This window comes from Xenopus laevis, chromosome 4L (genome assembly GCF_017654675.1).
Source record: "Xenopus laevis strain J_2021 chromosome 4L, Xenopus_laevis_v10.1, whole genome shotgun sequence".
NCBI lineage: Eukaryota > Metazoa > Chordata > Amphibia > Anura > Pipidae > Xenopus > Xenopus laevis.
Window position 1 is genome coordinate 70,028,961 of NC_054377.1, and position 24,965 is coordinate 70,053,925.

At 39.9% G+C, this 24,965-nt stretch overlaps 1 protein-coding gene across 3 annotated transcripts in view; it reads left to right on the plus strand.

Annotated features, from left to right (window-relative positions):
- cnot1.L (CCR4-NOT transcription complex subunit 1 L homeolog) overlaps positions 1–24,965 on the plus strand; it is an 81,267-nt gene that overhangs the window by 37,152 nt on the left and 19,150 nt on the right. For all 3 annotated transcript variants that reach the window (XM_041590259.1, XM_018258090.2, XM_018258091.2), the window contains exons 18-33: positions 249–450; positions 668–796; positions 1,931–2,055; positions 4,141–4,427; positions 5,946–6,024; positions 8,700–8,906; positions 11,112–11,252; positions 11,923–12,102; positions 14,016–14,132; positions 16,878–16,988; positions 17,314–17,391; positions 17,806–18,058; positions 18,584–18,714; positions 20,245–20,541; positions 20,738–20,878; positions 21,420–21,524. In XM_041590259.1, the coding sequence (XP_041446193.1) occupies positions 249–450; positions 668–796; positions 1,931–2,055; positions 4,141–4,427; positions 5,946–6,024; positions 8,700–8,906; positions 11,112–11,252; positions 11,923–12,102; positions 14,016–14,132; positions 16,878–16,988; positions 17,314–17,391; positions 17,806–18,058; positions 18,584–18,714; positions 20,245–20,541; positions 20,738–20,878; positions 21,420–21,524 (2,583 nt within the window). The remainder of the gene's footprint in view (positions 1–248; positions 451–667; positions 797–1,930; positions 2,056–4,140; positions 4,428–5,945; positions 6,025–8,699; positions 8,907–11,111; positions 11,253–11,922; positions 12,103–14,015; positions 14,133–16,877; positions 16,989–17,313; positions 17,392–17,805; positions 18,059–18,583; positions 18,715–20,244; positions 20,542–20,737; positions 20,879–21,419; positions 21,525–24,965) is intronic.

A 24,965-nucleotide genomic window follows, 5' to 3' on the forward strand; every position in this document is an offset into this window, starting at 1 on the left:
ATTTAAAATGTTATAGTATTTTCTTTACGGAGTTTGTCCATGAGCCTTTTAAAACAGTAGTCATAACGTTTTCAGCATAGTTCTTAGTTATAAGAACTTATAACCCTGCAAAAGCTCTGGTGTATTAATGGGAGTTATAAACCTGTATTATTATGCTAAATACTGGTAGCCTTGCTTAGCTCCTATGAAAAGTTTTTATATTTAAAGCGAACGCTAAAACTAAAAAATGCAACTTATTTTATTTTAAGATTGATCCAATTGCGGCTATGGCCTCTCTCAGCATTGGTGGATCTGCTGCGCCTCACACTCAAAGTATGCCAGTTTTCCCTCCAAATCTGGGTTCTGCTTTCAGTACCCCGCAGTCTCCAGCAAAAGCATTTCCACCCCTTACAGCTCCAAACCAGTCCACTGCTTTCAGTGGTCTTGGTGGGTTAACTTCACAACTTCCAGGTAACCCTTAATTTGTTGTTGGCTTCATTTGAAAAGTGTTCATACAAATCCATATGCGAAGACTTTAAAATAAAAATTTCTAAATGGGTGACAATGTGCTGAATATTTAGCTGTTACAAATGGGCTCTGGGTTTCTGGATCCTTTTAATTTGTTCACATTGACATCTTAATCCTTGTTTTACATTGCTTTAGCCAAATGTTTTTGTTCCACGCACAGGTGGACTTGGAACAGGAAGCTTGACTGGTATGGGTACAGGTGGACTTAGTCTTCCTACGGTGAACAGTGATCCCTTTGGGCAAAGAAAACTGAGTACATCTGGAATTAACCAGCCTACTTTCCAGCAGAGTAAGCTTATTAATCTGGGTGTTTATTTTATTCATATTTTTCTCCCAATCCGTCACCCAAAAAAATTATTCCAAATCCTATTTTGTCATGTTAAGCTCTTCTTGCTGAATGACCGATTTTTAGGGAAGTACGACCAATCCTTCGAAATTATCGTGCGGTTAGTGGGACACGAACGATCATACATCTTACGATTTTTCATCCGACATCTGTCAGGAAATTGATCGGCCAGGTCAAAAAAATCTTTGTCGGTCCCAGTGCAATCTCTGTTTGCAGGGACAAGCAGGCAACTCCCCTTTGTTTTCCTGGCAAATTGTCGTACGATCGTTCTGAGAAGATCGTGGTCTCACGATCAGGATCTGATCTTCTAAAAATCTCAGCATCTATGGCCAGCTTAAGTCAAGCAGAATGAACTTGAATTACACTATATACATTTACTTGAATCTTGTTTCCATGAGTCTGGGAATTATAGCAAGCAGGCAGGAGCCATTTTGTGGACACTGTTATTAAGGCAAGCCTTGTATCATCTCAGAATCTTGTTTGTGTATTAGAATGTGGGACCTGATTTCCACCCCCATGCCCTGGATACACAAATGGTTAAAAGAACTGGGGGAATGTGGGGATGCAGTGACATCTAGGAAATGCTGAATGGAAAGTGAAAGTAAATGCCTAAAGCATAGAGACAATATTTGATTGACAGCTGAGATTTTCAAATGCTATGAACGCTTACATAAAAAAAGAATTTGGATTTCATGTTTAATTTGAAAAGGACTTTTATTATAGAACTTTTTATGTCTGGGTGACAGGTCCACTTTAATTTGGTAAACTAAATTGGGCAGTTTTAATTGTGAGGTGATTACCATTTTAAGTCACAATTTACCAATGAATAACTTGCATTGCTGGTTTGTGCTCGTGCCCATGTTTTTCCTGCTTTATGTAGAGTCGAGCAATATTTAATTAGTGGTGGAAATTACCTCAAAAAGTTCGGTAATGCAGTATTGTCCCTAGCCTTATGTATTTCATACCCTTCCACTGCTGAATGTTAATTACAAGCTTATAATCTTGTGTGTACTGCATTTTGTTCTTTAGAAATGGTAAAAAAATATATATATTTTTTTTTTTCCTCCTTATTCCTAGCGGACTTGTCTCAGGTGTGGCCAGAGGCAAACCAGCACTTTAGTAAAGAAATAGATGATGAAGCAAACAGCTACTTCCAGCGCATCTACAACCAGCCTCCACACCCAACTATGTCTGTGGATGAGGTACGAAGATAGCAGAACTTGGTTTTATTTTTGTCACTTTAACTTAATGACGGCCATAATGGTCCATGAGGTATAATGAATGACTTAATTCCAGTTTTTGGGAAACTGGGACAAAATTGGCTAAAATCAGGGAAGTTTTGGGGAAAAATGAAATTAGATTGCATTAGAATTCAACATCTGGGACCTGGCTGTGACTGTTTGATTTAAAAATCAATAGAATAGTGCATTTAGATGTAAAAATATTGGATGTGCACTATCTCCAGCAAGCATACCTGTCTCTCCAGGGCCCAAGCATTTCCTTTCTGCATATTATCACGCACAAAGAAAATGACTGCCATGAATCTAAGGTCACTTGCCAGCTTGACTCATTGCTCACCACCAACTCTGCTGTCAGTTCCTTTGCTAAAGTCATGATTACAAACTGCACCTGTTCTAACGTTAATTCATACAGTAGTGGTGCCATATGTAATTGTCCAATCACAAGGTTTTGTGTTGTTCCTCTGGTTTGGCCTAAGCTATTGTACTACTTGAGTCAGATCTGTGGAGTCTACATAAATCCCTTGACTCAGATTCCTCAGTTTGTTACCTCTGACTCCTCAGTTTTTAAAGGAACAGTAACAACAAAAACTGAAAGTGTATCAAAGTAATTAAAATATAATGCCCTGGTAAAAGCTCTGTGTTTCAGAGACTTACTATAGTTTTATATAAACAAGCTGCTGTGTAGCTATGGGGTGAAAAAGAAAAGGCACAGGTTACATAGCACATAAAACACCATTGTATTTATCTGCTATGTAACCTGTGCCTTTTTTCCCATGGCTACACAGCAGCTTGTAACACACTGCTTTTACCAGGGCATGCTAACAGTATATTGTATGTTAATTACTTTAAAACTTTCATATTTTTGGTACGGTTTCTGAATATATTTTCTCGCCGTGCTTATGTAGCTGCTCACTGTCAAATCTACATCCTGCCCTTCGTGCAGCCGAGCGCAACACTGGTCTCTTGGTATGATATTGGTCTCCTAGTAATCATTTATGGCGGAAGCCAATGAGAGTGCACAGACTGCAAAACCCTTATTTGAGTGATATCTTATGATATCAGATCAGCTTTCAGAAAGACATGGAGGCACCAGCACTGTCACTGTATGAGATACATATTAGAGTGGTCCTGATAGGTTTCCCTGCCTCTTGCTCTGTTCTGCCTTCCATATGCTCTGCGTGTGCCATGCTCTGCCTTAGCGCCCTGCCTGTGTGTCCAAAAGGAAAACCACCAGCATACCATGGCCTCTCGAAAAATATAGGTCCGGTGCTCAGTAAGAAGGGTCGGCACCCTCCAATGAACGTAGATTATGCAAGCAGGCCAAGCCCTGTGTGTTTATTGCAAAGCAGTAATGTTTTGGGACCACGCCCCTTGGTCTGACGTCCTGCCTGTGTGCCCTGCTCTGCCCATGGAACCTAAGCCTGGTATTTGTTCTGGGGGTTTGTAAGCATTTTAATGTTTAATCATGTGCTGGGGGTGCTGTTATCTACAAGGGATGAGGAGGTATATAGATTTAAGGGTATGTCTTAATATGACCACTTTTTTCACATGGGTTATAAGGGATATCCCTGCAGTGAGCACCAACCATTTGTTTTTTGGTGTGCTGCCACAATTAATGTGGACATGATCTTGTGGTAACATGGGTGCAGTTTAAAAACAGTGCCACTATGTAGGCCAGAAAAATTTCAGCCCTCTGTACTGCAGAAGTTGGACAGCACTGCTTTACAGGATATATTTGTGCTTCTACTTATACAGTGTGCAAACCGTTGCCAGGAACCATTGCACACAACTACTTTACAGAAACTACTCATTTACTTGTATTTTGGCAAAAATCATGTCTGAGTGCCAGGCATCATCTGCCTGAGGTGCAGATCAGTTGATGTATGTTTGGGTAACTGTCCACACAACCTTGCCTAACAAGTTGCAACGACAAATGCAGCCCGATGCAGCATAACCCTTTTTTTTATTGGTAAACTATCCTAATAATCATGTGTAATTTTTTTTTGGACAAAGTACTATATTGATTTTCATTATCTGTTATTTCAGGTGTTGGAAATGCTGCAGAGGTTCAAAGATTCTAATATAAAACGGGAACGTGAAGTGTTTAACTGTATGCTGAGGAATTTGTTTGAAGAATATCGTTTTTTTCCTCAGTACCCAGACAAAGAACTGCACATAACTGCTTGCCTTTTTGGTGGTATAATAGAAAAAGGTCTGGTAACCTACATGGCTCTTGGATTGGCCCTACGCTATGTACTTGAAGCACTGCGTAAGCCTTTTCAATCCAAAATGTACTTCTTTGGAATAGCTGCACTTGATCGGTTTAAAAATAGGTATGTATAATAATATTATAATAGTATAATGCTCAATCCATGTAATTGTACAGGTAGTTGTATTTTGGGGAGAATGTAACTGTAATTATTAGCTTTAAAGCGGTATTTCCATCTTCTTTTTTTTCCCCTAAGCATTTCAGTTGTTTTCAGATACTACACCAGAACTCGCTTTTGTCATTTGATTTCTATTTTTAATTTTGGCTGTTTTTATTAGAAAAATAATTTTAAATTGTAATGTTCCTCTCTGGTCTTTCACTGGACTGCTCATTCTGAAGAATGTTGGCAATTGTATCCATTCTAACAGCTCAGGTTAAAAACTTGTTACTCCGTAGGGCTGAGGAAATGTATCACATAATGTAACATATTAGAACCGTTTATGGAGTAAAACCCAAGGCCCCCTAAACTGCTCCAGTGAGACATGAGGTGAAAAATCAAACTATTCGTAAACTCTTATAAGACACAGTTTGGAAGGTCTACTACCCCCTTTAGCATTGCCATGGCTACTGGTATAACTCTACTTGTAATGGCTTCTGATTTCAAGCTCTCATTATGACTAAAGTACCGACTAGTGATGTGCGGGTCGACTTCCGGGTCCGTCTTTTATAGACACTGCGCCTTTTGCGATGTCATTGGGTAGGTTTGCGCAGGTCTATAAAAGCAACCCGGAGGTCAGATGAGGGCCAAGGTAGGGTGGGTTAGGGTCAGGGAAATCCCGACCCGCACATCACTAATACTGACTTCTGTCTACCTAACATAAGCGTTGGATCTTTAATTCCTCAGAAGACTTAGGAATTTTTGTGGTGCATTGTTGTGTGGAGAATGAATACTTCTAATTTTGAAAACCTGAAAAATATTCATTGTTACCCTGTAATGCTTGCTGTCCAGAATAATATTTTTATGGCTCGTGAGGGTTCTATTTTAATTACTTGCTACTTGCAATGCTGTACTGGCAAAAAATACCTGCCACGTGGCAACCCCTAATTATAGGCCAACTATTTTCTGCTTGATAATTTGCAACGACCCCTACCTAAGCTTAGCTTCTCAACAGCTGCTCAGAGCCCACTGAGCAAGTCAGTGTCCCAGACACTTTCCAAGATGGTGGCCCCCTGTGACAAGTTTGAAGTCCTGTATCATTGCTGATATGAAGAAGCTGAAATTTTAGGCTGGTACAATAAGTTCAGTAAATAAAATATTGCATTTTTAGCCATATTCATATATAAGGTTTAGTTCTCCTTTAAAGGATGTGTGAACGTTTAAAAAACACTCGGGGTGCTTTTGAGTACTTCAGCAATTTTACATTTTTTTTTTTTTTAATTCCTTCCAGAGGTATATAGTGGTTTATAAACTTCTTATAATGAATTTTGTAACATTTTACCTACCTGAGCATCCTTGGCAATTTTACATTTACTTATAAAAGGCTTACATATTCTTTAATCTTTTGAGACTTTGCAATATTAAGTTAAGAGTGTATTGTGAGGATTACATAATTTTTAACATGTGCTTAACTATTTATTTTAGATTGAAGGATTATCCTCAGTATTGTCAGCACCTGGCTTCAATTAGTCACTTTATGCAATTCCCCCATCACCTGCAGGAGGTGAGTGTCCTACTTATTGTAGTACTGCATAGTTTTTTGGGTTGAAAGAGGGAAATGTTTTAAGACTTGCCTATATATACACTTTTTTGTCTTTTAAAATTTGGTTATCAAGAATTTTTAAGGATGTAAACCCAAATTGTGGTCCTGTATGCTATAGTATGACCTTGGTGAACTATATAAAACCCTCTGACATATTTACATATTTTAACATTTTCCCTACTTAACAGTGATTATATTGTGTTCAATATAAATGACCACAGAAGGAAAGGAACATAACCACTTGAACTAGCCAAGTATATATCCAGAGCTGTAGAGTTGGAAACAATTTTGGATATCTGTAGTCTTAGTTGCCAGAAATGTACCTAATTACTTTAAATACAAGCACTGAAAATAATCAAATCCGATTAAGCACTTCTATGAAGCAGTATGTGGCAGAAGCAATTCTGTTTCTAACAAAAATACTTTATTTTGGATTATATTTTAACAGCTCTGGATCTTTTATATTTACTAGACTCTGTTCAATCTCCAATTTACCAACTCTTTCCCCTTTCTGATCACAATATGCTCACATTTCAACTCTCACTAACTCCCTCTTCATCCCGTTATTCCCCAAACAGTACCTATAGCGACTTGCAAGCACTAGACATGTTGCATCTCTCTTCATCCTTTAATTCTCTTCACTCTATTTTGACAGGAGGTGGCTGAAATATTAGCTACCTGTCTACTACAGCACACTCACCACTGCCCTCAATGAACTTGCTCCAGCGAAAACTAAATGTACTAGACCCAAGCAGCTTCAACCTTGGCATATTGCTCATGCAAAAGCTCTCCAAAGACACTTGCGTGCACTTGAGCGTTGGCGCAAATTCCCCTTAGAATTGGACTTCTGGAGCTACAAATCGACCCTGTGCTCCTTTAACACCAGCTTTTCCTTAGCCAGACAAACCTACTTTACTTCACTTAATAACACCCTTTTCAAAAAAAAAAAAAAAACTGCAGCTTTTCTCTACCTTTCCCCCTGAGCACTTCCAAAAATTGACAGCATCCTAAGTGACATTACAGTTTTAAACCCAAGTAGATATTCACCACCCTTCCTCCACAGTCCCTCCCTAGTCTCTTCTCTGCTGCTACTCCCCTGTCACTGATGTGGAAGTCTAAGAACGTTTGGCTGCTTCTCACCTTACTACCTGCCCATTTGATCCCATTCCTTCCAAACTCCTCCGCAATGCCAATCCCCAGTCTAATAAGAGCCTTAATTCATCTATTTATTCTCTTGATCTTTCCTTCTCAACGAAGACCTGCTTTTGTCACCCCTATTCTGAAAAAACCCTCTTGATCCCTCCAACCTTGATAAACTCTGACCTATCTCTCTCCTACCTCTCATCTCTAAAACTACTTGAGCGTCTAGTTTAAAAACCTACTACTGCCATTCCTCTTTGACAATACCCTACTGGATCTCCTACAATCTTGTTTTAGGCAACAACACTCCACTGAGACTGCCCTAACCCGACTAATGACCTTTTAACAGCACAATCCAAAACCACTTCTAATACTTCTTGATATCTCTGCTGCGTTTGACACTGTGGATCATCCTCTCCTACTCCAATCCCTCAATTCTCTTGGCCTTCGTTACACAGCCCTGTCCATGTTCTCTTCCCCCCTGCCTAAGCATTCCTTTAGTGTCTCCTACAATGAAGTATCTTCTCCCCTTCCTCTTTCTGTTGGGGTTCCTCAAGGCTCTGTCCTGGGCCCCTTATTATTTTCTCTATACTTCCTCCTTTGGCAAGCTGATCAACTCGTGTGGTTTAAAATACCACCTCTATGCTGTTAATACTCGGATCTATCTCATCTCTGGATCTCAATCCAGAGCTCTTAATTCGCGTCTCCACTTGTCCGTCAGTTATCTCTGCTTGGATGTTACGATACCTTATTTTAAATCCCTCTAAAATGGAAATGGTTCTCTTTCCCCCAAATAACACCCGTAACATCCCAGAAGTTAAATCCCTCTAAAATGGAAATGGTTCTCTTTCCCCCAAATAACACCTGTAACATCCCAGAAGTATTTATCGTAGTTAACAATTCCAGTATCGTCCCATCTCCCCAGGCCCGTTGCCTTGGGGTTATCCTAGATTCTACCCTGTCCTTAACTCTTCATATCCAGTCACTTGTTAATCATGTCAATTTCACCTAAAGAACACATCCAATATACGATCATTTATCACCATAATTGTATTCATGGTCTCATCATATGACGTTTAGACTACTTAACTGTAAAAATAACACTCCCCCATGCAAGGCGGACTGGCAGTCACAGCAGTGTGTAGTAGGGAAAGAATAATACTAACCAGAAAAGAGCTCCTACAGGAAAGTTGGGAATGCTGGCAGAAATGGCTTGATGATAAGCTAGGTTAATAAATTCAAAATTAAACATTAGGACATTTCCTGCCCGTGATTTTTTTTGTCAAAACAAAATACTGATACCTACAGAGAAAGCCCTGTGGTGAAATGCAGTAGCATTGCTTTGTATAATCTGTACTGGAAATGTAAAATGAATGTAATATTTACTTTATTCTGTCACAAATAAAAACCATCTTGAGCAAAAAAAAAAATGTAATCTAGTTGCTAAACTGTTTAATTGTGTGCAACTCTTAACTTTTTTTTCCCCCGTTTCTCAGTATATAGAATATGGTCAACAATCCAGAGATCCCCCGGTAAAGATGCAGGGCTCTATCACAACCCCAGGAAGCATTGCACTCTCTCAAGCACAGGCTCCTGCAAAAGCACCTAGCAGCAGTGCTGTTACAACGTCTACTACAACCACCCCAGCAAAAACCATCACAATAACTAGGCCTACTGGTGTTAGCTTCAAGAAGGATGTACCAGTAAGAAATGGTTTCCTTTCATGTGGATGTTTGTGTTAGAATCAAAATAAGAATTGTTTGTAACTTTTTGCTTTTTATGTAACGTTGAAAAGCATGGTCCGTTATAGGAAAATGTCACACTGGGCTAATGGTGGAGCTGCTATAAGCAACCCCCCCCCCCCTTAGACTTGCAGTGCAGTTGCCTGACAGACACTCTTGTCAGCTCTTGTCTGGTAGTAGGTGCCTGATAAAGTATTTGCTTTTTCCTATGGTCAAAGATGAGGGTGCCAAAACCACTGATTTTTTTTTTTTTTCCCTGGCAACAATTTTGGTAGTACTTTCAGTGCATTTAAGCTTTACTATAGAATGCTCCAAAATTTCTTTGATTTGAATTCCTTTATCCACAGATACTGGGTTTTCTTTGCCAGATTCCTTAGAACTAAAATGCTCTGTTATGGACCCTGAAATCAGAAAGGGACAAGCAATTATTGTTTTACCAGCTACATTTTTAAGATGTCAGATTCTGGGTATTTGGTTTTTTTTTTTTGTTTTTTTAATAAAATTCCAAAGCATTTTACTAAAATCTATTTTAGTGCAGCTGTCGCTGATTTTCAAGGGCACCAAGTGCTTAAGAGCCCTGTACTTAAAGTGGACCTGTCACCCAGACACACATCTGTACAGGTATAGGATCCCTTATCCGGAAACCCGATATCCAGAAAGCTCTGAATTACGGAATGGCTGTCTCCCATAGACTCCATTTTATCTAAATAATCCAAATTTTTAAAAATGATTTACTTTTTCTCTGTAATAAAACAGCAGCTTGTACTTGATCCCAACTAAGATATAATTAATCCCAACTAAGATATAATTAATCCTTATTGGAAGCAAAACCAGCCTATTGGGTTTATTTATTTAATGTTAAAATGAATTTCTAGTAGGCTTAAGGCATGAAGACCCAAATTACGGAAAGATCCATTATCCGGAAAACCCCAGGTCCCGAGCATTCTGGATAACAGGTCCCATACCTGTATAATAAAAGTCCTTTTCCAAGTAAACCTGAAATCCAATTTCTATTTTTTATTAACTATTCATAGCTGTTGTAAACTCTTTTAAAAATCTCAGCTGTCCCTCAAATATTGTCTGCCCCTTCTCTATGGCTTAGGCATATAGGCGGAGACAATTACTTTCACTTTCCCTTCAGCACTTCCTAGATGTCGCTGTTCTCTACACATTCCCTCGTTTTCTTCACCATTTAATTGTGTAGCCAGGGCATGGGGATGGACATCAGGTCCCCCATTCTGGTGCACAACAATATTCTGGCATGCCTTAATAACAGTGTCCACAAAATGGCTCATGCCTGCCTCCATAATGTTGAAGGTTTACGCTGGCCATAGATGTTCAAATTTTATTCCTTGTATGACGTTGATATAGTGATCTAAAAATTAATATAAAATAACAAATCAGATGATGTTCTGGCCATTAATTAACAGAATGCAATTGTACGAAAGTTATGTCCTGGAAGTAGTAGTTGGTCACCCATGGATATAGTCAGGAAATACATGCAGAGATATTATCATCCAACACATTTTCTGACCTGTCTGATCAACTAAAGACTGATTGCTGCATTACGAAAATTGTATAGATTATTTTGGTCCAAAAATCATATAAAACTGCATCTATGACCACCTTTAGATATTCAGCCTGTTAAAATGAGCTGTTGAAAAGTTATCTGCAGTGCATGCAAATTAGCTTCTGTCTCACCAAGTCACTTTTACACAGATATTTTAAAACATCATAAACACTTGCATTACACAGTAAGAGGCAAGGGGTACTGACACCTGAAATACATTGATGAGCAGCTGTGGAAACATTATCCCCCATGTACATTATTCACAGTCAGAACGAACTTAAGTCACTTCCAAAGCAGCTTACTAGAAGGCTGCTCACACACCATTATTAATATATAATATTGTATGTAGTAAAAACGACACTATGGAAATCATGACGGTATTCCTTTTAAAGCTTGTGTGAACTGAGCTGCTCTCCAATGCTGAATATATATTTTGCCTCCAGCATAAAAAGCAGAGCACAGCATGCACCTGCTATTGATTCATGTACAAAAACTTTGAGCACTTCAACCTATAAAATTGTAAATAAACCATATGGTGGCTAAACTGAGGAAATTAGTGCTTTGCACTGATTATTTTATATTTTATTTTGTTTAAGCCTTCCATCAACACTACCAACATAGACACACTCCTGGTTGCTACAGATCTTGCAGGACAGCTTGTTGAACCTCCAGAAAATGTTCAGGAGAAGATTGCTTTCATCTTCAATAATTTGTCACAGTCCAATATGACTCAGAAGGTAAGATACCTTAACCCCTTCTAAAGTTTTTCAGTAGGTGCGCTGAATGTGAAGACTGGCTAGTTACTGGGAGGCAATCTAGTACATAGTTGTAAAATTACACAGTGAACCATTAACAGACAACTGGAAGCTTTAAAGGGGCAGCCCAAAAAAAAAAATCTACCTGCTGACTAATACTTCTTACTGAATTTGGCAGCTGGAGGGGGAAGGGTAACAAGTGATATCAATCGCATGCATGTTGCACCGTTATGTCACAAGCATGTGCAGATGAGCTCTCGCTGGTCCGGTGCCTAGGGCAGCACCGGGCCTAAATATACTATTGTTTGTGACTTGTCGTAGACTTTAACTCTGAGTTGTGCACTGCATGTTATTTGCTGTATTTGGATATTAAAATCACATCTTGAGTTGCACGTAGAACACCTGCTGAAGTCTTGCAGTCCTTATTGCAAGGTATTGGGTGACGCACAGCTAGGCTGTGTAATTATTTGTAATTGCTCATAATTCAAGTGTTCAGTAGTATAAACTGTAAACTAATTTTGTAAGGTGATAAGTTTTTTTTTGTAAATTTTAAGAAAAAATGTTAACTTTCCCACAAAATACCATAATGTCAAAATCATGTCTGCCACTTGTCATGTTAAGAGTGCTTGAAATTCTTTAATTGTATTTTCAGGTAGAGGAGCTGAAAGAAATTGTAAAGGATGAATTCATGCCTTGGGTATCACAGTATTTAGTAATGAAAAGGGTCAGCATTGAGCTCAACTTCCACAGCCTGTATTCCAACTTTATGGATGCACTAAAGAACTTAGAATTCAACAAAATGGTGCTAGTGGAGACCTACAGAAATATCAAGGTACTCGTTTTATTCTTTGAGCCTGTTAAAATGTAGCTTTCCCCTAAAGCTGGGTTATTATGGGCAGAAAGTTTTGACCAGCGTGGACACATTTTTGAACTTGTTTTAAATCTGAATTTCTATTGTGGGCCGAACAAGTCCATTTGATTTAATTTTCTGCTCAATCTCTTCAAGGCCTCTATTTGCAGTTTTTTCTGTGTGAGAGAAGGGCAACCTGGTCAATCTTATCTATATTGCTGTACATAACCAGCTTTAGCAGTATGGGGTATTTTCCCCACAAGTGTAAGTCGGGTGCTGGAAGAAAATGTGAAATCACCTGCTACACACTTTCTTAATGTGGCGGCAGTATGATGGGTTTGCCCTGCTCTGTTGCCTCTGGACCAGGACAGCTTGCCATGGATTGAACTAAGTTCTGAATTGTACCAGCAAATTCTTCAGGGAAATATTGGGGTATCTGGGAAATATCATGGTATCAGTCTGTGAACTGGAACTCAAGAAAAAGTAGGTCCTGCAACATTAAAATTAAAATTAATCTACCCAAGTGGTTAAAGCCAAAGAAATCCATGTTCTGGAATGGCCAAGTAACTAAATGAACAAGCATTGGTATTGCATTATCTATTTTAAGGATTTGAGTGAAAAAAACAATGTTAGGTTGTATTTATGCAAAAAATATAAAAAACCCAAAAAGTGAAACTTATGCAGAAATATTAAAATCCAAAAGCCAAAAACTTTAAAGAACTACTGTACATGATGGGCTGATATTGTACTTGATCATGGGGTAACCAACACAAGGGGTTGTTCACCATCCAAACACATTGTTTCACCAGAAATATTATTTTCCATTTGCTTACATTTATTTTTTTTAAAGGGAAACTTATCACAAAAATGAAAATTTAATATAAGCTTCAGCTCACTGACATAAATTAATATAATCAATTATATATATATTCTGTACCATTTCATTAAATAATCAAGTTTCTGTTCAATATTCCTCTCAGCATCTGTTTCTCTTCATTCTATCTTCATGCAGTTGGGTGTCAGATATTCATTGACATTTAGATTCAATATATCTTATAGGGGGGTCTCCTTTTTCCTATAATATGTATGACAACTCCCTCAATTAAAATCACCAGACAACATGTCTCACTTCATGCAGGATTTGTGCAAAAAGCAGTTAAAGTTTTGTTTGTACTGGAATCCGTTAAATGACTGAGCTCTAATTCATCTGCTAGGAAAGGAAAGATATATTGGATCTAACTTGTCGATGAATATCTGACACCCAACTTCTGCATGACGGCAGAATGAAGAGAAACAGATGCTTAGAGAGGGATAGTGAACATAAACGTGATTATTTCAGAAATGATGCAGAATATTTAATTGGTTGTATTTAGAAAGTTTTCTTATTTCAGTATGATGAAATCATTTTCACGATGGTTCCCCTTTAATAATTTTTTCCAGAATTTTGTTTGTCTGGCAGCTCAGCAATCCAGGTGCAGATTCTTAACTATTACAATTTGCTACATTAGAGAATACATTTCTCATTCTCGGCGGATATCAATTATATCAGCTGCCTTTAATAAAACACCAGGATTCTGTTCTGCAGGAGCAAAGATTATAAATGTATCAACTAATGTATCAATTTATATATTTAGAGCAGTTAAACAGTTGACCATCCCCTCCCAGAGCTGCTTTAGAAAGATCAAAAAAGAACTGAAATTGTAAATTTCAATATTCTATAAAGAATCACAAATAGAATGTGATTGAAAAAAGTGTTTCTGGTGATTTATCTGAAAACTGGAAAAAGTGTTGGACGGTGAATATCCCCTTTCATATGGGAAAGGTGCAGTGTGTAAGTATGTTGGGGGTTTTTTTTGTAAAAAATTATTTTATTTTTTTTAATGCCTTTCATCCAGGTGCTTCTGACCTCCGATAAAGCTGCTGCAAATTTTTCTGACCGCTCCTTGCTGAAGAACTTGGGACATTGGTTAGGCATGATCACACTGGCAAAGAACAAGCCAATTCTGCACACGGTGAGTGACTTTGCACACTACATTAAAACTACATTGTCTTGCAGTTTTCTGCCTGTACAGATAGTATGTAGTTGATGTACTATTATATTAATCTGATTGGTTGCTATAGGCAAACTTATTTGATAAAAAGCCCTTACTTCTTCTGTATTGAGTAAAAGTTGTGATTGAGGTTTTCCTCCTTAGAGTACATAGCACCCTTTTTGCATGCACTCAAATTCAAATTGTGTGCACTTTAAGAAATACTGTTTTATATTCTTTGCTATTTCTTCATACAGTTGTATGTGATTCCTCCTTAAAATCATTCATATGTATTCTCTAAGCATCACTAAAAAATGCAAAAACTCAGAATTATTGGGTTGCATTTATAGTATAGATAAAAAGGTTGCAAGACATCAAAGCAAATTGCAAATCCTGCATTACTTAAAGGTCATTTAACCCCCCCCCCCATAAAAATGTAATCCGTGAACAGCCTGTTTGAAATCTTTAGACTCTGGTTGTTAAAAGGTTAACAGTAAGGCTGCAGCATCCCCGTAATCACTTGGAAATCCTTCTCCTCCTCTTACCCACTCTGTCCCCTCCCTCAGGAATTTTCTTTGGCTGTTGCCTCATGAGCATGCTCAGTTCTTCACAGCTGGACTACTAAACACTCCCTCCAGTCTAACTGCCAGTGAAGAGATAACATGCTGGTTCCCATAGAAACTCTGCTCTAGCTGTCCGATCCTATATTTTTCTCCTGAGCTCAGCTTAACCATTACAGTGCTGAACCCCAGCAGAACTTTTTATCAAATTATGTTGTGCCTGTGTAATGCTGCATTCTGTATTGCATGAACAGCATACATGTCCTGTTTGCAGATGTCAATGTTACTAATGATGTGTCAGAGGGAAAATGGCCGGCAGGTGAAAGCTGCTTTTTGTTTTAAGAAAATGTGATGGCGTTGTCAAGTGGAGGGGGTCTATGCAGTACAAATTGTGGCTTGGGTGGGGAAGATATGGGCAACTTATATACATGGTAGGAAAATGTAGGCTTTACACGTCTTTAACTTTTCCTACGTTGTACCTGTTATAAAAAAAAATATGTAAATCAAAATGTTTATGCAGCAGGTTTTCCACAGGCTACTTCCCCAAGCCAGGCTTGGTGTGTCATTCTAACAATGTATCCAGAGTTATTTGTAAGCCACTCCTACTCAGCCCTAGTAAGACTCCATATCCCATAATCCATTTCTCCAATCATGTGACTAATTGTAGCAAAAGCCTTTTTTAGGAGCCACATGGGGTTTCTTTGCAGCCCAAGAGTAGAGCTGCTTGTCGATGGAGAAATATCAGCATAATATTATCCTGCAGCATGAATGATCTCATATCAGGCTGTTAATTTTAAAGGGTAACTCCGGCTTCCAAACCAAAATTTGATAAAGAGGCCTACATAACACAGAAACCCCTAAAATATCAGTTACCGGTTTCTTCAAAAAGTATGAATAAATGCCATTTAATATGCTGCAATCCAGCTGTTAACAGATCTTCTTTTTCTGCATCATTTGAAATCCTGGCAGGGAAGGAGGGACTAAACCAAACTTCTCCATAGCTTACAGACAGCATGCAGGAACTACATAACCCACAATGCATTGCACTGTGATATTCCATTCCTTATTGAATTCACCTGTGCAGGGAATTGTGGGGTTTGGAGGATTCAGGCTAAGGAGAGCTGTCAGAAACCATTAAAAATCATGAAAAGTCTGCATATTTTTTAATTGATGTATATTGCAAAGTTGCTTAAAATGAGGTTTACTTTTCAAAAAGCTTGTTATGGTTTTTGTGGAGTTCCCCTTTAAAGGAACAGTAACATCAAAAAATGTTTTAACGTAATGAAAATATAATGCAGTGTTGACCTGCACTGGTAAAACCGCTGCATTTGCTTCAGAAACCCTACTATTTATATAAATAAGCTGCTGTGTAGCAATGGGGCAGCCATTCAAAGGAGAAAAGGCTCGGTTTACACATCAGATAGCAGATAAGCTGTCTGTCTGTATTGGTGTTATCTTTTATCCATTAGTTATCCTGTGCCATATAGCTGTTTTTCAATTTCTGCCATTGCTCCCCAGCAGCTTGTTTATATGAACTATAGTAGTGTTTCTGAAGCAAACAGATCAGTTTTACCAGTGCAGGGCAACAGTACATGATATTTTCATTACTTTAAAACACTTACATTTTTTGGTTACTGCTCCTTTAAGGAATCTGACTGACAAAGTGCCTATAACTATATTCCCCTAGTTCTGCTACTGGTAACTCTTCCATTTCAGTTATTCTGTATAGATCAGTGATATCCAGTGCATCCTCTGAGAATAATTTGCATGTTGTAGGCATTTTGTTGTTGGTTGTAAAATACATAAAACTAACTTGCACATCGTGGACTATGGAAAATGCGCTATTCTAAAGAAGAAAAGAACTATACAGGTTCCATGTATGACTGAGCCCCTTTCAGTAAAGGTTGTCTTTACAGTTACAGCAGCAGACATAGTAGAGTAATATTAACGAAGAGGTGTGTGCTTCTCAATCTTTATACTACCTTCAGGCCAGGGTGAGACACCATATAGTATCTTTACAGGATTCCCTGCATAAACACCATAACCTAGCCATTACTCGCCTTCAGTTTTTTTTGTTTTTTTTTGTTCTGTAGATCAGACCATTTTAGTTTGTTAAAGAAAAGTTAAAACACTTAAGGCCTATGGTTTTTCCACCTTCTTCCTCCAGGACTTAGATGTAAAATCATTGCTGCTCGAAGCCTATGTGAAGGGGCAGCAGGAGCTTCTCTACGTTGTGCCTTTTATTGCCAAAGTCTTGGAGTCTAGTGTTAGAAGTGTGGTAAGTATGGCAGCTGTACAAGTTGTACTTGTGTCTGACACAGTTCTCTAATTCGCAAGTGAGCTAATTGAGCAGATGTTTGCCTTTGGTTATGTGCTTATGAGAATTTATTCTGTCTGTCCACCATTGCTTATATAATCCTTGTTGTGTAAGTAATTATACCAATTTGGGTAGGTTTTGGGTTCCCTAAGGGCTGATTAGGGTCAGACGCAGACAATCTTTAAGTCTGACTGCACATCACTACTTTTATCAGTCACTAGACAATGAAAGCAAGTTCCTGATTGTCAAGGCATAATAAGCATTTTTAACTTACAATTGTTTCCAGGTTTTCCGACCACCGAATCCCTGGACAATGGCCTTAATGAATGTGCTAGCAGAGCTGCATCAAGAACATGACTTGAAGGTAATGTATCCTTAAAGTAGTCACACCGTCACATGTTTGGCCAATTGTGACCTTACTGTCCACTGGCCAGTTAGTTGTATAACATTGAGTCAACCTGTCCATTGCTTCATTTGATGATAGTGGTGATGTTGTTATTGCTGTATAATTTTAACTGACACTCTCACAGTATTAAACATGCTTTTTATTGCTTACTAAATGTTTACTTTCTAATATGCAAATAAGGGCATAACAGTATTAAATTGGTCTTCTTTTATGGATAGACCTGCAAGATTCATTCTCTTATCCTCTGTTTTCATATGCCACATTGTGTATTCATGTGTTAAAAGGTATACTAACTGCAATTCTGGGTCATGAAAATGTCAGTAGTACCATTTTGTATTTTTCACAATTTTAAATAAAATATTTATTTATTAGCTAAATCTAAAGTTTGAGATTGAAGTCTTGTGTAAAAATCTGGCCTTGGACATAAATGACTTGAAGCCTGGTAGCCTATTGAAAGACAAGGATCGACTGAAAAGCTTGGATGAACAACTTTCAGCTCCCAAAAAGGATGTGAAGCAGCCAGAGGAGCTACCTCCAATGACTAGTGCCAGCGAGTATGCCATTCGAACTGCTGGCAAACTTTGGGCCTCGGTGGAAAAGCAGGAATCTGATGCAGTTTTTACAGGTAAATTTTAGACATTTTGATAATGGTCAGGGAGTTAAGGACCAAAATTATTCAGTTAACCTTCATTATTCAGTTAAAAATTAAAGGCCACAATACATGCCACTGTGTATTTCTTTTGTATGTGTCCTTAGGTTTGATGAATCAAAAAGCTGTTAGCTGTAATTATTTTGTCAGCGTTCATATCGAAATGGTTTGTAACACAAGCCTGCAAAAGAGCTGTGTTGGGCTTATTAAAAAGATGCATATACACTATCTGGACTTCCAGAAATGGGTATAAATGTAATTTTTTTTTTTTTTTTTTTTTTTTTTTTTGTGACCTAACTTGATACCACAAATTTTAAATTTTTTGAAGGGATTATTTTTGGGTCCCTCTCCTTTTCAAAGTGGGTGGTTCACATATTCTTTGGACAGTAGACATTTTTCAGGTTCTAGAAGTCTTTAATTCAGATAGTATTTATACAACTTTATTTTATATGTCCAACCAAATGAGCTTTGTGTTCTGACTTAATGTGTTTGATTTTCCAGCAACAGCTACTGCTCCACCACCAAGCACAACATGCACTGCAACTGTTCCACCACAGCCTCAGTATAGCTACCATGACATTCATGTTTACTCCCTGGCAGGCCTTGCTCCTCATATCACACTTAATCCCACAGTAAGTATGCAGATTTAATTTTTTTTTTTTTTTTTCATTTTAAAGAACGAAAGTTTAAAAAAAAAAAAACCTCTTATTAGAAAGGTTTCCTTTTGTATGACTTACAGGACTGACTTATTACTGTCTTCCTGCTGGCATTCTGTAGGAAATGCGCTGCGTGATGGTGATGATAGCGAATCCAGGAGTTGGCTGATGTCACCAAAATAGCTTACTGCTTCCTCCCCACTGCCTCGTGCAGCCTTGAGCCGCGTTAGGCGATTTTTGCCTATTGCGCAAGTTTGTTAGAGACTTTCCCCTCAGCAAGAATGATATGCGTCATAATTGATACGCCTCTTTCCCGTTCTGGGCATTCTATTGGTGTTTAAGATGAACATGTGCTTGAAAAATCATTGGTTAATCACATATAAATTTAATACTGATTACAGACCTCAGTCAGACAAAACACGCAGCCTTTCCTCCCTTGTTCGCAACACTATCTTGTAAGCGGAGTGGGAGTTTAGAACAGCATTGCGTCACTATGGTAACAGAAGCTCTCACGCTACGCATACAAGATAGTGTTGCGAACAGGGGAGGAAAGGCTCCGTGTTTTGTCTGACTTGAAGTCTGTAATCAGATTGCATTTATATGTGATTAACCAACGATTTTTCAAGCACGGGGAGGTCAGTGGGGATCTCAGTTGAATGGGGAAGTGACGTATAGACTTAAGAACATGGCACCCGCTAAGTTATTGAACTATATAGATAAGTTTGGAACGTGGGCAGAACTTTTAAAAGGCACAGAGCGAAAATCTAACCCAGCGTTTCAGGACAGGGGGTAATTGCCAACATTTTGGGATAGTTTTGTAATTTTGCCTTTACTTCTCCTTTAAGTTAATCTGATGGGCTATTTGTGTTATAATATGCTTGTAAAGGCTAAATCTTAAAGTGACTTGACATTTTTTTTTAAATTGCTTTTTGAAAGTGCTGTCCAGTGTCCATGTATTAGACCAAAAAGCTGACCGTTTTGTAGAACCCTGTAGGCAGGGGGCCTTATTTTCCATGGAGAGGGCCACTTCTTGATTGTCGGCCTCAAGTTGGACATGCCTATGCTATGGTTCCAAAACACTCAACATTTATTCAATTCCAATATATTAGAATAGCATGACGAATGGGGCATAAATGGGGTATACTAAGCAGTCTTCTTTACTTGTTGCACCTTTTACCTAATGTGCTTTGAGAGACATTTACCATACACCAGCCAACAATATAACATTAGTAGATTTTCACAGATAGCAGTTTTATGTCATGCCCATGGCAGAGTTTTCTAAATGTTGCAGAACCTGCACACTGAGCTTGGTATAGCTGAGGGCAATGAGTTACTTTAAACTATAGCTGTATCTGCATGCAGAACAGAAAAACTAGGAGAAAAGTGTCTATTGTATTTTTGGATTTTTTTTTTGGTGAGTCTGCAATTGCATCCATACATAATGCAGCTTTTAATGGGGAGCTATTTGTAATGCTTAACATTCTCAACTTTTTTTTCCTCCCTCAGATTCCTTTGTTTCAAGCCCACCCACAACTGAAGCAGTGTGTAAGACAGGCAATTGAAAGAGCAGTCCAGGAACTTGTTCACCCTGTGGTCGATCGGTCTATTAAGATTGCAATGACAACCTGTGAGCAAATTGTGCGCAAAGACTTTGCACTAGATTCTGAAGAGTCTCGTATGAGGATTGCTGCTCATCATATGATGCGTAACCTGACCGCTGGTATGGCTATGATTACATGCCGTGAGCCCCTGCTCATGAGCATTGCCACCAACCTGAAGAATAGCTTTGCAACAGCTATGCGGGTAAGATTAATTTTACTACTATTGCCGAGTGGTGGAAAGCATTACTTTTACTGAACTATCAGAAACTTGGCCCTTTTTAAAATTCTTATAATGATCAGGCTTAAAAACGAAAAGCTTTGTGGTGTTAGTTTATCAGATATTGCTGGAAAAAGAAACCTCTATATCCGCTAATTTAGTAATGTTTGTTCCTTTTAAGGCTGCTTCCCCTCAGCAGCGAGAAATGATGGAGCAGGCTGCTGCACAGCTTGCACAGGACAACTGTGAATTAGCCTGTTGTTTTATACAGAAGACTGCAGTGGAAAAGGCTGGACCTGAAATGGACAAGAGACTGGCAACTGTAGGTTTTGGTTTTTTAAATACATTTTTATATGCTCTGTTTTCCTTATGGTAACTTTTATTTTCATAGTATGACTTATACTTTGTTAAAGGAATAGTAACGTCAAAAACTTTAGTGTATCAAACTAAGCAAAAAATAATGTATTGTTCCCCTGAATGGGTAAAACTGGTGTTTGCTTCAGCAACACTACTATAGTTAATATTAACAAAGGTGCTGTGTAGCCATGGGGGCAGCCATTCAAGCCCAAGAAAGGCACAGGCCACATAATGGATAACAGATAAAACACCATTCTATGGTACTGGGATTATCTGGTATGTGCTTTGTAACGTGTCTGCCACATGGCAACACATCAACTTATTTTAATCAACTATAGTAGTCTTTCTGGTGTAAACACACCCGTTTAACCAGTGCAGGGTAAGAATATAATATATATTATCTATATATCTATATCTATATATATCTATATCTATATATTATATAATAAGCTTCCTCTTAAGCTTTTTAATATTGTAGCTAAATAGATCTTTTTTTCTTTGAGCAGGAATTTGAACTGCGAAAGCATGCAAGGCAAGAAGGTCGGCGTTACTGTGATCCTGTAGTGTTAACATACCAGGCAGAACGAATGCCAGAGCAGATACGTTTGAAGGTGAGTGTGAAAGCATTCGTTTTAATAGACCACCGTTGAGTTAAGAGTAAGGATTTTCCTTCTCAAGCTTTTTTAGTGGACAGAACTGCATTTAATTTCATATAAAGATATGTACTTTATTGCTACCAAAACAGGGAGACTGAAGGTGGGAATACACTATAAGATGTGTTTGTTTGCCTTTCAAATTAAGCAGATATTTACCACCAACACGCAAGGTTAAATTTGTGCTGATCCTATATGATCATAACGGGGGCCAAGGGCAACTCTTCAAAAAGATGGAGCTTCCAAATCTACCTGAAAAAATAACATTTCTTAATCAAATAATGGTGGGGCAGGCCATTGGGAGGGGATGTGTGGCTAAGATTTCATGAGAGCACCACAAATTCAGCTTTTCTCTAGGTCTACTTGGGGGACACAGAGCAGTGGGGGTATAGCTGGCACCGCTAGGAGGCAGGACACAAAAAAAAAAAAATAGAAACTTGATGCCTCGTCCTCCTGCTATATCCCTCCTCTGTAGGCAGAGACACTTGGTTTTGTTGTGTCCTCAGGAGGTTAGGACTGTCTCCTGCATTCAGGAGTATTTTAGTATTTATTTTGCTCTTTGTATTTCATTACAATTCCTTCACATTATATGGAGCTGGACAGCTACACTGAGTAGTCTGATCCATTACTTGAGGATGTCACCGGGGTCTCTTGTGCTCTGCACTGACCATCCAGCATTGATTCCCTCCCTCTGTCATCCAGAGTGAGATTGCACTTGCCTGGACACAGTGCTGAGGTATAGCCAGGTTCATCCTATGGCTGATTCCTCCTTATATGCCTCCAGGATCCCTACACTAGGACTCTGGGAACTCCTGCCGTGGCTCATTTAAGGTAAGCATATATCCTTAATAGCCAGCCTATTCACTCTCTGAGCACCCTCCCCCTCTTCACAATCCATCTGCCTTTATAGCACAGCAGTATAGGAGACTTTGTTGCAACCTGCAGGTCACTAGTTCAGACCCAGGCAGTATGTTAAACAGCCTCCACTAAACACACAGGCAGGCAATGGGAATGACACTTGTTTCCTTCTGACCTCACTGTCAGCAGCACAAGAGTTATTGTGGGCTTAGCACCGGTTGCGCACCACTATTTTACAAGCAACTTCACCGGGGCTGTCTTTCACGCTACCTGGGGAGGCAACGGCTGGGCCAGATTTTACGCTTACTGTAGGCGCAACCCGGAAATGCGCGCCAGTGCCTTAGGAGCCATTTTTCTAAGGCGCGTCTCGGCACCATACGTCACTGCTAGGGGAGGGGCCATTCTTCGCGCTCTCCATTGCATGCCCAGGCAGCTACTTCTTTTTTAGTCCCATGCTCCAAGTGCAATCCAACTGAGGCCTTTTAGGAAACTTTGTCCTCAGGTACGCCTGGGGACCCATCAGGCCAGCCCGGGGACTCCACCCACCTGGACCCCCAGCCTCCCCCAGAATGGGCATCTCAGCTTGCTGTCGGCATTCCTAAATTGGCTCTCTCCCTTGATAAACTGCTAGCGCCGCTAGATAATCCTCGGCCTAAGCCTCCAAAACGTAGAGCCCCCTCTCCTTCCAAGGATGAGTGTGAGGCGGAGTCCATCACTACTTCTCCCCTGCCACCTGACTCCAAGGAGGATCCAGCCCTGTCTGATGAACTATCTCACAGTTCCGACCAAGAGGAAGCGGACTCCCCCCAAACCCTCCTCCGAGGCCATTGATTCCCTCATCTCCTCAGTATTAGAGACCCTTCACTTACAGGAGCCTGAACCTAGTTCCAGTACTTCCACCTCCTTGTTTAAGTGCTGCAGCAAGTCCTCACCTTCCTTTCCCTCTCATGCTCAACTCGCAAATTATCCAACAGGAATGGGACAAGCCAGAGAGACATTTCCAGGCTAACCACTATATCCCAAACTATATCCTTTTCCACAGGATCTAACGGAAAAGTGGACATGCCGGTCTCTCGACTACCCAAGGATAGTCGACTGCCTTACCAGTTCCTGATGCAGCCTCCTTGAAGGACACCATGGACAAGAAGCTTGAGGGGGCATTCTAAGTTCCCTCTTCTCTAGACTCTGCTTGGGTAAGTAGAGCCGTCGATTCTTGGTCGGACTCCTTATACCAAGTGATTGCCACAGAACTCAGGGGCTGCACGACACAATCGACAAGCTTATCTGTTCAAAGGTCATAATCCCTGTTCCGACCGAGGAGAGATTCCCAGGCTATTACTTGAATTTGTTTGTAGTTCCCAAGAAGGGTGGATCTGTTCGGCCAATCCTGGACCTCAAAGAACTCAATACATTCAGTCGACCACAAAGGTTCAAGATGGAATCCCTCAGGTCTGTCATTGTCCCCTGGCCAATTCCTGGTTTCTCTGGACATAAAGGATGCCTACCTTCATGTCCCAATTTTCCATCTCCATCAGATTCTTGCGATTTGCCTTCCAAAATCACCACTTCCAATTCACAGCCTGACTTCGGCCCCTCGTGTCTTTACCAAGATCATGTCGGTGGCCACTGCTCTAATCCGCACCAGGGGGATCTCCATAACTCCTTATCTGGACGATCTCCTGATCAAGGCACCCTTCTTCGCAGAGGCCCAGCAGGCATGCACTTCACCATGGTTCGGTTACAGGAGTTGGGTTGGTTCATCAACCTGGACAAGTCTTCGTTAACCCCGAGCCAATCCATGGCCTTCCTCGGGACGCAGTTCAACACCCAGACACAAACTGTCCCAGCGACAAAGTCCAGCATCTACGGACCCTCGTGCGTCCCACACCGCTAGATTCTACACAAAGGTGTTGGGAGTCACTATAGAAGCAGTTCCTTTCGCCCAGCATCACCTCAGGGAGCTTCAGTGGAATATTCTTGTGGCCTGGAGGTGTAAATCCCTTCTGGAATTTCGTCTATCCCGCAGGACTGGAGTCTCCGAGATGCAAACCAGTCACCTGACCAGGGGCAAACCCCTAGGGGATCCACAATGGCGACTGCTCACCACAGATGCAAGCCTCTCGAGTTGGGGAGCAGTGCTGGAGGGTCAGTCAGAGCAGGGTCGGTGGTCTCTAGCGGAACGGCATCTTCGCATCAACCTTCTTGAGATACGGGCAATCCGACTCGCCATCTTCATTCCAGGTCTCTTAAACTGGGAACCAGGTTCTCAGCAGAAAATCCCTAGATCCCGGCAAGTGGTCTTTAAAGGGTGACATCTTCCACAAGATCATTCAAAGATGGGGGACGCCAGAGGTCGATCACGTCACAATCAAAAAGTTCCTCTCTTCTTTGCAAGGTCCAGGGACCCTCTGGTGCTGGCGGCAGACGCCCTTGCCTCTCCCTGGGACTTCCATCTCACGTTCATTCCAAGAACGAACAAGAAGCTTCAGAGAGAACACATTACTCTCATCCTCATCTCTCCAAGATGGCCCCGTCGATCCT